A 13,640-nucleotide genomic window follows, 5' to 3' on the forward strand; every position below is an offset into this window, starting at 1 on the left:
TAAATGATAAAAATGTCATGATGAATGATTAAAATGAGGTGATGAATGATAAAAAAAGGGATGAATGATAAAAAAAGGTGATAAATAACAAGAAAGAGGTTATGAATGACTAAAAACAAGATGAAAAATAAAAAAGATATAAAAGAATGATATACTAAATTCAAAAAATTTATAGATAAACATGAAAAATAAGTTATAGAATAATGAAACAGATAAATTCAATATAATGAATGATAAAATTTATGACAACTGATTAAAAAAAGATGAATAATAAAATGCTTTAATGAATGATCAAAAACTTAGAAAAATACCTCGTAATGTATTTTCACAGAAAATTTATAAAAAGGATAAAAACATTAAAAATTAATCAGAATCAGAATCTTGATCCTCATATGCCAGGTCTTCATCATCTTCCTCGCTTTCGTCTTCTAATTCAAAGTCAACGATATTTTTTCCTTTATTCTTTGCATTACGTACTTCAGTGAGGTTAGTAGTACAAGTCCGAACGTTGTGACCATGAATACCACAACGCTTGCAAGCTCTTGTTTTAACATGTTTCTTAGCAGCCACTTCTTTGAAAGACAATATCCGATTTGAGGTACGTTGACCTTTGTTTCTAATATTCTCTGGAGCACGGATATTCGAATTGACTGGTTTAGAGAACCCCCATAGTCTATTAATATGTTCACCTCTAGTAGATGTAGAATGCTCATCAGGAGTAGAACCAAGAAAATCGTCAATTAAGACATCAAACTTATCTCTAAAACTAACAAGTTTATCTAGATCATCTCGATAAAAAGAGGAAACATTCCTAAGCTTGTTGAAAACGTGATTGATAATCTTTTTGGATTCGGACTTATCATCAGAATACACGAAAATGGAATTAAATGTTTCAGATACCTCCTTTGACCACCTCCTCAAAAAATGAACCATGGGGATAGCAACAACATCATGAACATGATACACATAAAATATGTGCCTACATAAACAACCTTCACGTGTAAAAAGCAAACACGAACAGTTGGCTTCGGCAATTTTAACATCAAAAGTAACCTAAAAAGAGTAAATTAAAAAGTTAAAAACAAGATGAATGACAAAATATAATGAATGATAAATATGATGAATGACAAAAAAAAGATAATGAATGAAAAAAAAGATGAATGATAAAAACATATAATGACAAAAAAATATGATGAATAACAAATATACTGAACGAAAAAAAAAATAATGATGAATGAAAAAACAAAATAAATTAAACCTAAATATACTAAAACAAAAAACATGTAAGTAATCAGATTAGGAAAAATTTAAAAAAAAAATATGAAGTGAAACCTGACCCTATATTTCCAGTTTGGACGGGGAAGAGGAAATTTCTCTTCAATTACACATAATTTTTTGTCTTCATTCTCTTCAATGGTTAAGCTGATTTGCAAACAAGAAATAGAAGACTGAAATATTTCTTCTTGAACTAACAGAAATATGGTTGGTGTATAAAAATCCCTAGCATGCAACTCAATTAGCTTATTGGTAACACATTTAATAGATCTATTATCCATTTCAAACTCAAGAAGCGTGTTGTTATGGCGCTGCTTTTCAACTACAATATCGAAGCGTGAAAAAAACTCCACCAATTTAGAATGGTTGTTCTTACATTTTATAAAGAATGAATTTTCACTCTCACAAAGTGATGATGTTCTCATTAATCCAGCCATTGGTGTATCTCGAAAAAGACACGGTATCCACTTCTCCTTGATAACATACATATCTTTAAACCAATCAACATTATGTAAGCCAAATTCATCTAAAACATGTTGCCAACACTTTTCAAACTTTTCAGCATTCAACTCTTGATTCCAGAATATGTTATTCATTTGCTTACGAAAATCTTTATTTGAAAACAACTCACGACCAACCTATAAAAAAATTTAAAACAAATGAATGATATCAAAACAATAATTATACTAAAATATTTACCTTTTTTCAAGTTTTTGACTGATATGCCACATACATAACCGATGCTGCGCAGTCTTAAACTTTATTTTAATAGCCTCCAACATTGCTGGGTCTTGATCAGTGGACATTAATGAAATGTACCGTTCATATTGATTATAAACCTTCCATATTAATTGATTTCGTTGCGAGGTTTTTGACCTCTATATGAGACGTTTTTCAAAGACTGCATTCGATTTTAAAACAAACCAAAACCTTAAAAATATTACGACAATTATCAAATAATGATAATCTAAAATATAGCGTTTTTCACACGACCATTACATAATGGTTTACAATAATATTACACATCAACATAAGTCTTCGAATGCAGTTTTTAAACAATATTATACAAGCATGGACTCCAAATCTTGTCCTTAATTTAGTATGCAACAGCGGAAGCTCTTAATAATCACCTGAGAATAAACATGCTTAAAACGTCAACAAAATTGTTGGTGAGTTATAGGTTTAACCTATTATCAAATCATAATAATAGACCACAAGATTTCATTTTTATAACACATCTCATATCAGGCATTTCGCAAACTGCATAGAGATAAAAATCATTCATATGTTGAACACCTGGTAACCGACCTTAACAAGATGCATATAGAATATCCTCATCATTCCGGGATTCTCATCGGATATGATAAATCGAAGTACTAAAGCATCCGTAACTCGAATGAGGCTTGTTGGGCCAAATAGATCTATCTTTAGGATTCGCGTCAATTAGGGGTCATTTCCCTAATTCTTAGGCTACCAAGCTAAAAAGGGGCATATTCGATTCGATAATCCAACATAGAAAGTATTTTCGATTACTTGTGTCTATTTTGTAAAACATTTATAAAATCGCATGTATTCTCATCCCAAAAAAATAGATTTTAAAAGTGGGACTATAACTCACTTTCACATATTTTTACTTCGTCGGGAAGTAAGACTTGGCCACTGGTCGATTCACGAATGTATAACAAATATGTACATATGTATCAAAGTATGTTCAAAATATATTTACAACATTTTTAATACGTTTTACTGTTTTAAGTTTATTAAGTCAGCTATCCTCGTTAGTAACCTACAACTAGTTGTCCACAGTTAGATGTACAGAAATAAATCGATATATATTATCTTAAATCAATCCACGACCCAGTGTATACACGTCTCAGGCTAGATCACAACTCAAAGTATATATATTTTTGGAATCAACCTCAACCCTATATAGCTAACTCCAACATTACTGCATATAGAGTGTCTATGGTTGTTCCAAATAATATATATACATGGGTCGATATGATATGTCAAAACATTTGCATACGTGTCTATAGTATCCCAAGATTACATAATATATTAGAATACATGTATAATACAATAAGTTAGCTAGGATTTGATTAATATAGATTTGTTACCAATTTTCACGTAGCTACAACAAGCAAAAATTCCAATATTGTTTTACCCATAACTTCTTCGTTTTAAATCCGTTTTGAGTTAATAAAGTTGCTATGGTTTCATATTGAACTTAAGTTTATGAATCTAAACAGAAAAAGTATAAGTTTATAGTCGGAAATGCAGATTACAAGTCATTTTTGTAAAGGTAGTCATTTTAGTCGAAAGAACGACGTCTAGATGACCATATTGGAAAACATACTTCCACTTTGAGTTTAACCATGATTTTTGGATATAGTTTCATGTTCATAAGAAAAATCATTTTCCCAGAAGAACAACTTTTAAATCAAAGTTTATCATAGTTTTTAATTAACTAACCCAAAACAGCTCGCGGTGTTACTACGATGGCTTATGTCCGGTTTTACGGTGTTTTTCGTGTTTCCAGGTTTTAAATCATTAAGTTAGCATATCATATAGATATAGAACATGTGTTTAGTTGAATTTAAAAATCAAGTTATAAGGATTAACTTTATTTGTGAACAAGTTTAGAATTAACTAAACTATGTTCTAGTGATTACAAGTTTAAATCTTCGAATAAGATAGTTTTATATGTATGAATCGAATGATGTTATGAATATAATTACTACCTTAATTTTAGTAGGTAAACCTACTGGAAATGAAAAAAATAGATCTAGCTTCAAAGGATCCTTGGATGGCTTGAAAGTTCTTGAAGCAGAATCATGACACGAAAACAAGTTCAAGTAAGATTTCCACTCGAAATAAGATTGTTATAGTTATAGAAATTGAATCAAAGTTTGAATATGAGTATTACCTTGTATTAGAAAGATATCTTACTATAAATAAGAAAGATTTATTGAGGTTGGACGATCACTTTACAAGATTGGAAGTAAGCTAGCAAACTTGGAAGTATTCTTGATTTTATGAAACTAGAACTTATAGAATTTATGAAGAACACTTAGAACTTGAATATAGAACTTGAGAGAGATCAATTAGATGAAGAAAATTGAAGAATGAAAGTGTTTGTAGGTGTTTTTGGTCGTTGGTATATGGATTAGATATAAAGGATGTGTAATTTTGTTTACTTGTAAATAAGTCATGAATGATTACTAATATTTTTGTAATTTTATGAGATATTTCATTCTAGTTTCCAAATGATGGTTCCCACATGTGTTAGGTGACTCACATGGGCTGCTAAGAGCTGATCATTAGAGTATATATACCAATAGTACATACATCTAAAAGCTGTGTATTGTACGAGTACGAATACGGGTGCATACGAGTAGAATTGTTGATGAAACTGAACGAGGATGTAATTGTAAGAATTTTTGTTAAGTAGAAGTATTTTGATAAGTGTCTTGAAGTCTTTCAAAAGTGTATGAATACATATTAAAACACTACATGTATATACATTTTAACTGAGTCGTTAAATCATCGTTAGTCGTTACATGTAAATGTTGTTTTGAAACCTTTAGGTTAATGATCTTGTTAAATGTTGTTAACCCCTTGTTTATTATATCTAATGAGATGTTAAATTATTACATTATCATGATATTATGATATATGAATATATCTTAATATGATATATATACATTAAAATGTCGTTACAACGATAATCGTTACATATATGCCTCGATTCAAAATTCTTAAGTTAGTAGTCTTGTTTTACATATGTAGTTCATTGTTAACATACTTAATGATATATATAACTATCATTTTATCATGTTAAATATAGTGTAACAATAACTTAATATGATACATATGTATTTAGTAAGATGTTGTAATAACGATAATCGTTATATATATCGTTTCGAGTTTCTTAACTTAGTAGTCTCATTCTTATGTATATAACTCATTGTTAATATACATATGGAGATACTTACTTATCATAATCTCATGTTAACTATATGTATATCCATATATATATATTGGCATGTCGTTTTTACAAGTTTTAACGTTCGTGAATCGCCGGTCAACTTGGGTGGTCAATTGTCTACATGAAACTCATTTCAAATAATCAAGTCTTAATAAGTTTGATTGCTTAACATGTTGAAAACATTTAATCATGTAAATAACAAATTCATTTAATATATATAAACATGGAAAAGTTCGGGTCACTACAATTAAACCCAGTTCCGTCCCAAAAACTTTAAGAAAACAATCAAGAAACCAACTAAACGATTCTATGCTTTCACTAGCTAATAAAACAGCTCCAAAAATAACAAGCTTCTTATGGTTATCAACTCCAGTGAGAGGTACAAAAACCATGTTATACCTATAATATAAAAATCAGAAATAAAAATTATGTAAAATAACATAAAAATTAAGATGGATGATAAAAATAAAGTATTTCCATCATTCAGTAATGTTTTTAATGTTTAATGAATGATATGATGAATGAATAATGTCTTAAATAATGATTATTTAGTTAATTTATGATCAAAATAAAGTTCAAGTTTATGATAAAAAAAGAAAAATAAGAAATCTGTCAATATGAATGAGAAAAATTAGTGATGAATCATGAATGATGAATGATGAATGTTGAATGATGAATGATGAATGATGAATGATGAATGATGAATGATGAATGATACAAATAAAGTGTTGAATGATAAAAATAAAATGATAAATAATAAAAATAAAGTGATACAAATTACAGAAAACTTACATATTTGTACCATATGTAGCATCGAAGCCAACAATGTCACCAAACTCTTTGTAGTTCAACTTAGAAATATTGTCAGCCCAAAAAACCCCACGTAAAAAATCATTATGATCACAATAATACTCGACACTGAAGTTAGGTAAAGAATTTTTCTTCATAAGCAATTGTTCAATAGCAATATGTGCATCAGTATCACCTAGCGATTGGATCAAATCACGATGAAAATTATTGAAATCTACAGGCAAAAGACCAACATTATCAATACCACCACTAAGAGCACTAAAAATTGTGTGAGCTTTAAATCCACCCATATTTGATTGAGTACTGAGTTTGAAAAGAAATTCCATGTGTTCAGGATCCAACTTTCTCCTTTTATTCAAAAAATTCCTATTCCTTTCAGTTATGAGTTTGTGAGTATGCCCCTCAAAAAACTTAAAAATAACAATCTTACCCTCGATAAGTTTGAATCTAATGCAAGCTTCACATTTAACCTTAATACTAGAAGATTTACGGTTAGACACTTTCTTACGCTGACGCTTTCGCTTTGGAGGTTTATCAGGAATGGAAGAATGAGGATCAGGGGCATATTGAGATGGATTGACAATAGCAGGTGGAATAACAAAAGCAAGGGGAACAAGAGCTTTTGGGGCAAGATGACCTAATTTATTACACCTATAAACTTGGTAAACAATTGAACCATCTTCATCTTTATTTTCAGAAGCTTTCTAAATATTGAAACCAGCAGCCTCAACATATAAGTCATAAAAATATAAACAATCTTCCCATGATCTAAACACGGAACCAATAACAGGATTAAAATGATTTGGAACTTTAGGAAACCACAATTTCTTTCCGTCAGGACCTTCATACTCATAAGAAGATAAAAAATGATTTCTACAGACAGAGTTGGTGTTAGGAATTTATGGACCCAACAACGACCACCAATCGATAGATTGTGATCCCACAAACGACAAACGGACAGAATAACAACAAGAAAATTAAAAGACACAAGAATTTACGTGGTTATATGCAATCGGTATGATTGCTTTAGTCCACGGGCAACTAGAGAGCTTTTTTTTTTATTGATTTTCGTACATAGGGTTTATGATGTATTAAGACGTAACCTTTAAAATGTAGACAATATGCTTAATAATTAACACATAATACAGGCAACTAAAACCCGATCATGCAGTAACTAGCAAGTAAATTGACCAGTTAGATCCACAGGGAGAAGTTTGTTTTTAAGATTTTACCACGATTAATTATTCTAAAAGGGGAGTTTTGTGTTTGAAGTTGTATTTTCGTTTAACGAAACTTTAAATAAATATAGTAATTAACAAAAATGAGAATGCGGTGTTTACTTCTATGCTTGATAAATGACAGGGATTGTTCTTTTATAATTAAAATCGTTATGTGATAGTTAAAATAGAGCAGTTTATATCAATTTCACAATTTCTATAAACTTAAGAGCTATGTTTAATCAACAAGATTCTTTCGTGGTTGAATTTACATAAAACCTAGTTTACAAAGATCACTCTAAGTAAACTACATGATTGTATATCCTAAATATCATTCAATTAACATCCTATACTCACATATAGGTGGCTAGATCACTAGGTGTTGAAGTATAAGCTATGGTCTTTGATAAACTCACATAAACCATGTCATAACTTACATAATTGAACTAGGATACAAGGATGATTACAACAATGGATCTTTTGAAAGAACATTGTGATTTAGATTGATTAACTAACTAGATCCAACCCGGTTAAACTCACGTAAAACCTAAACTACAACAATTATTTGAGGTAATTTCATAACTATGTTGCTTTGGAACTTGTTCAATTACCGAATTAAACACATAACAAAATCACTTAAGTTTATGTTTCTAATCGTCTAGATTACTAGGTGTATTGAAGTATAGATTGTTTTCCTAGTTAACTCACATTAATAGGTTTGCAATCTATATAATTGAAGTAATGAACTAAGCAAGCATAACAATGGTTCTTACGGTTGAACTAGATAATTTAATCAATCAAACATATGTATAACTAGCATAACATCAAAGTATAGAACAATCTCAAGCCATAAATCTTACATTGAAGCAAACACACAAGGCTTTTAGCCTAACATAATCATAGTAGAACTAATGGAACAGTAAATACAAGTTGAATTCATGTTTAAAAGATATAGAACAATAATACCAATAGTGATGAATGATCCTAGCTTAATCTTGATGTTGAAAGAGTGGAGATTGACTTGTAGCCTTCCTTGAACCTTGAAAATTGTATTAGAACTAAGGGAAAATGTAGTAGTGAAGGTATCTGAAGTATGTAACCAAAGGCTTCATTAGATAGGCTCAAAAGTTAGGTATTTTGGCCAGAAAGTGACCAGATGCGCCGCATCTCTTTGGGATGTGCCGCATCTCTTTACGCTCAGTAGATTCCAGCTCGATTCTGCACTCAGAACTGTCGGCAGGGGACCAGATGCACCGCATCTAGGACAGATGCGCCGCATCTGGCTTGGATGCGCCGCATCCCTCTCAGATGCGCCGCATCTGATGCTGTTTTGGTCAAGAAATCCTAATGCCCCGCATCTGAAACTGTCAGGAGTTATTTGGTGTAGAGATACGCCGCATCTGAGGTAGATGCACCACATTTGGACCTGTTTCAGCATTTTTAGGCTGTTTTGCACGTTCAATATTCGTTTTAACTTTGTTTTCACTGTTGGTCTTCATTTATTCAATCACAATGGACTTTTACAAATATTCATGAATTACAATACATAAATACAATAATTACATACAAATGGAACAACTTTGGATCGAAATAACGGCAATAAACATGTATGATTTGGGCGTTATCAAAATCCCCACACTTAAACCTTGCTTGTCCTCAAGCAAGACTTACAAGAAATCGAAATTTACTATAGTAAACACACTTATTTAATTGAGAACACAAAAATGGGAATCACACTCACTCGATATAGTACACAAAAAGTTATTTTGAAACACAATAACTCACGCTATATGGAACACACACTTGGGTCATAATATATACATACTCACACTTTTTATTTCACACACGAATCAAACTCACGCGTTTCGAGTATACACACACTTTTGGAGTACACACGCTTTTATTTATTTCACAATGTAATACACACACTTTGAGTACATACACGAAATGAAATCACACCAAAGTCGAAAGGTGAGTTTTAAAGTTCACATTTCTTAAAAACTTGGATCCTTAGGGAAATTAGGACCTTTGCGAAAAACCTTTTATATTTTGAAAATTAGACATGTTAGTTTTTACACTAACAAGTTTTCCGGTTTTAACCTCAAAGTCCGGTTGAGGGTAACTGAAAACCGAAGCCTCGGTCGGCGCTTAGCAAGCTACTCGCCCCCATGATTGAAGTATCATGGAACTTGAAACCGGATGTCCAAAAAATGGTTTTACACAATATAGTTCATAAAATAGCATAAGTTTTTAGAAAAAACTATATCATATCCAAATATCATCGGTGAACCATGAGTTTGCACACCTCAATTTGTTATGGCATATGTATGTTGGCCGCAGTCAACATAGATGCGGTTGATCTTTACGGAGATCGTCCATCTGGGGATTAGATTCATTAGTCTTAAAAGCTAATTTGCAATGTGCCCCCCATTGTACGAGACAGATCCATCTCATGGTTAGGATAAGTCTGACCACCAAAAACCCTGTTTGATGCTGAGGTGAGGTGGATTTTCAGCCGATGATAGAGATGACTTTTCAAGATTTTTCGTCAACCTACAGCTGTTCTGGACTACATCTTCTAACATAAGTTAGCAAGTGTGTCATATTGAAAGACTTGACTTCCTTCACAATCATTACATAGATGAGCATTGGATTAGATTGTTAGAACAATAAATTACTTGATGATTCTTTTTCATTCAGAATGTGGTATAGCATGATGATTATATCTTTTATATGACTACTAGTTTTATGATTTTTAACAAAATAAACTCAATCATTTGGTTGTTTCTTAATTTGTTTTGTGATAATAATTTCGGTGTATACACCTAGTTTTAAAATCTACAAATTTTAAACAAAATTTGAATTTATGAAGATAAAAGTTTAAAAATTTTCACCATTTTAAGCCTTTTTAACCAAAATCAAAAACCCGAAAGAATTTATAACTTCCTCCCCACACTTGAGTTCATGTATCGCCCTCGTTACATGAAATTAGAAAAATTTTAAATTCAAGAGGGTTAAAGAGTGTAAGAGAGTTTATTACTTTCAAGGTCTAAAACCGAAGTTCACGGGATGATGGCGCTGAACTGAATGCGAGCATAAGAACATCATCCACTTCTTGCAACCACAAAATAATCACCAATCAAGTATGTGTTGAACTTACTGCCAATCTTTGTAAAAATGCAGCATATAGCACAATGCTCACCTGTATCAATTCAAATAAAGTAAACATACGATTCACACATATAAATGGGGTGTACTCCATTTACTAAAAACCCCACTTTTAATTATCTAAATTATTCAAATTACAATAATCCAAAATACTATCAAGTTATTACACACCAAACATAAAGATAAATTGTTTTTAAAACAAACCAACATCAATCAAACCTTTCACAAACTTCTAGAATAATGTCGTAAACTTCAGAAGAATCCCCAAAAAGAGTTACTTGGGCCAGCTCCACCTTTGTTTTGGTTTCCCGCGTCGTCATCCTGAAATATTGAAGGGTTGTACCCCTGATAAGTTGCTTGAGCAGGGACGACAGCAGTGTCTTCATTAGGAGGGTTACGAGGAGGAGGATAAGGTACAGGATATGGATCACCCATTCGAGCCCATGGTTTGTATGCAGGCCAAGGAGAGGGGGTATAGTTAGCGGGATCTGCAGCGTATGACACAGTCTGTTCATGTATCCAGTTAAGCTGATTTTGCTGCCCCACTTGAGTGTACCACGTTCGATAATTCCCTACATCAATGTAATGTTGCATCTCCCTGTTACCTGTATCGTAGTGATCAATTACCTTTTGGGTGTTTCGATCATTATGGAGTGGAAAATCTGAAAATCATCAAGCTATGTAAGCCTCCCAATCATTTCCCAGACCCGAACTACTTCCAACATTCGGCTGTGGATCTGGCTGCGGTTGTGGTTGTGGTAGTTGTGGTTGCCTGTTCTCGGGATCCACATACCTAGTTAGAAGGCCATTCAACCCCCTCTTCAAAATGTTTGCCCTTGTATAACTTACTCTATCAAAGGCAATCATATGTTTCTCCTCTAACCCACTTGTATTGATACGAAAATGTTGGGCAATCCTTGTTACAAAATGGCCGCCCATGATTGGTGTAATCTTTTTCCTTTCTTCGAGAAGGAAAGTGAGAATCATTCGTGGAATATGAACATGGGTGTGATCCATTATCGCGTGAGTGTACCAGATATACAAGTTGGTAACTTTTTTGCTACTGTCTTTTCGACAGTTTATGGTACTTGAAATGAATCTTTGGACGCATTGATGCTGGTAAGTACGTAGCTTGCTACAAGTCCGCTTTCTTGCACTATATGCACTATTGCTCATGTCCACCCATGCTTCTAAATGATTAAAAGAAGAAACATAGTATATACATTGATTAAAGTAATTTTGCATCAATTGGTGTGGCAACCCTTCATAGATATCTAATTCCTTTACAAATTGTAGCAGTGTTAATGTTCGGTCTTGTCCTCCAAGATGAAATCTCATAAAGGTACCAGATGTTGGTGACGTGTAATCAACCATAAGTGATCCAACGAATTCTTTGACTAAAAGTGGGTACACTCTTTCTTGCATTCTGAACAGGTTTTCCCATGCATGTATTCGATGGCCTTTATACATTACTCGGAAAAGGTTGCTAAAATTTTGATATTCACCGGCTTCTTCTAATGGTGTCCAATCGATATATTTCCCCGGATATACGTCTTTGTGTAGAAGTGCCTTCATCCGTTCATGATATTCCGGATGCCTCAAAACTGCATTGATCCATGGATCCGGAGTGGCTAATCCACGGACATTTAATTGCCGGTTGTCAATATCCATTTCTTCTTCTTCAACAGCATTTTCTTCCTCACTTATTTCCTGATCTATAATTGCCGGGGCTTTTTGCTTCTTTGATTTTGGGTTTGATGATGATGCTGTAGTCTACAAAAACACAACAAAACCAAATAAAAACAACAACGCAAGTTGATTAGCGTTAAAGAAATTCAAAACATCTTTCATATAGCACAAGACAAAACCATGTAGAACATGTTATATAGTACGCATTACACAAACTCTCATGTCAAACATAATTCTATCATGGATGTACTTATCTCACTTTTAACAAACATGTATTAGTATGACTCATAATCTTTATCACTTTATAAGTTCAATCATATCTAGCATAATTAGTTTCACCAAAACAAGTATATGAAACCATTAGCATTCATCAATAAGCATGTCAAACAATATGCAATCAATGGTTATCATACATTTAGACACTAAAGTCGACTCAAGTCAACAATTTCATCAAAAAGCCTAAGCATACAATCCTTAACTTTCACAAATAAAATTTTTCAATTCGAACAAACACTAAGTTAAGGCATATATGAGTTTAGCATAATCAATGAATTGCTTTAATTCCACTTAGAATACTTACTAGTCAACAAAAGTCAAAAATCCTCAATTTAAGAACCCTAAAATTCAATAATTTGTGTAATCGTGTAATTCAACTAAGGTTCATGCGGATTTGCTAATGTATACTAGTAATTGAACTCTAAAATATCCCAATTTAAACAAGTAATGGTCATTCTTTCGAAATCTCCAAATTCATGAAGAACCCTAATTTCTAAAGTAAATTTTTGAGCAATTAATCAAGAAATTCGAGCTTGAATAAGGATTAGTGTAATGACCCGTCCTTATCCCCCTGGACGAAATCATCAACATCTGGTCCCATTGCGATGATCGACTCCAAGTAATGTCTTTAAAATGAGCAAATGCACAGCGGAAGACTTAATTTGTACTTGAGAATAAACATGCTTAAAAGTGTCAACCAAAAGGTTGGTGAGTTCATAGGTTTATCATAACAATCATTTTAATATATTAATAGACCACAAGATTTCCGTTTATAAATATATGTACACTCGCAAGTGTATAAAAGTATTCTATAAGTTGTAGGCACCCGGTAACAAGCCTTAACGTTCATGTTTTACCCTCCGAAGTACACCAGATCAGGTGTGTTTAAAATAACCTCGAAGTACTAAAGCATCCCATAGTCAGGATGAGGTTTGTCAGGCCCAATAGATCTATCTTTAGGATTTGCGCCTACCATACATAGACAAGTAGTTTAATGTTACCAAGCTAAGGGTATATTTCTGGTTTAAACCCACATAGAATTAGTTTTAGTACTTGTGCCTATTTCGTAAAACATTTATAAAAACAGCGCATGTATTCTCAGTCCCAAAAATATATATAAAAGGAAGCAAATGAAACTCACCATACTGTATTTTGTAGCAAAAATACATATGTCGTCATTGAACAAGTTTAGGTTTGGTCTCGGATTCACGAACCTA

At 32.4% G+C, this 13,640-nt stretch overlaps 1 protein-coding gene across 1 annotated transcript; it reads right to left on the reverse strand.

Moving 5' to 3' along the window:
- Positions 1–363: 363 nt before the first annotated feature.
- On the reverse strand, positions 364–10,893 carry LOC139854199 (protein FAR1-RELATED SEQUENCE 5-like). The gene is made up of 7 exons (XM_071843518.1): positions 10,737–10,893; positions 10,451–10,492; positions 6,862–6,914; positions 6,056–6,777; positions 5,536–5,662; positions 1,338–1,913; positions 364–1,053 (listed from the first exon to the last, which is right to left on the reverse strand). The coding sequence occupies exons 1-7, from the start codon at positions 10,891–10,893 to the stop codon at positions 364–366; spliced, it is 2,367 nt and encodes a 788-aa protein (XP_071699619.1).
- Positions 10,894–13,640: the final 2,747 nt, after the last annotated feature.

The sequence above is a fragment of the Rutidosis leptorrhynchoides genome, chromosome 6, assembly GCF_046630445.1.
Source record: "Rutidosis leptorrhynchoides isolate AG116_Rl617_1_P2 chromosome 6, CSIRO_AGI_Rlap_v1, whole genome shotgun sequence".
Lineage (NCBI taxonomy): Eukaryota > Viridiplantae > Streptophyta > Magnoliopsida > Asterales > Asteraceae > Rutidosis > Rutidosis leptorrhynchoides.

Bases quoted from the DNA above. Each gene is read 5' to 3' on its own strand.
- LOC139854199 (XM_071843518.1), bottom strand. From the start codon at position 10,893: ATGGGTGATCCATATCCTGTACCTTATCCTCCTCCTCGTAACCCTCCT. The intron at 10,493-10,736 runs GTAACTCTTTTT...GAATTGATACAG, and splicing joins CAAAGGTGGAGCTGGCCCAA to GTGAGCATTGTGCTATATGC. The intron at 1,054-1,337 runs GTCAGGTTTCAC...TACTCTTTTTAG, and splicing joins GTCCAAACTGGAAATATAGG to GTTACTTTTGATGTTAAAAT.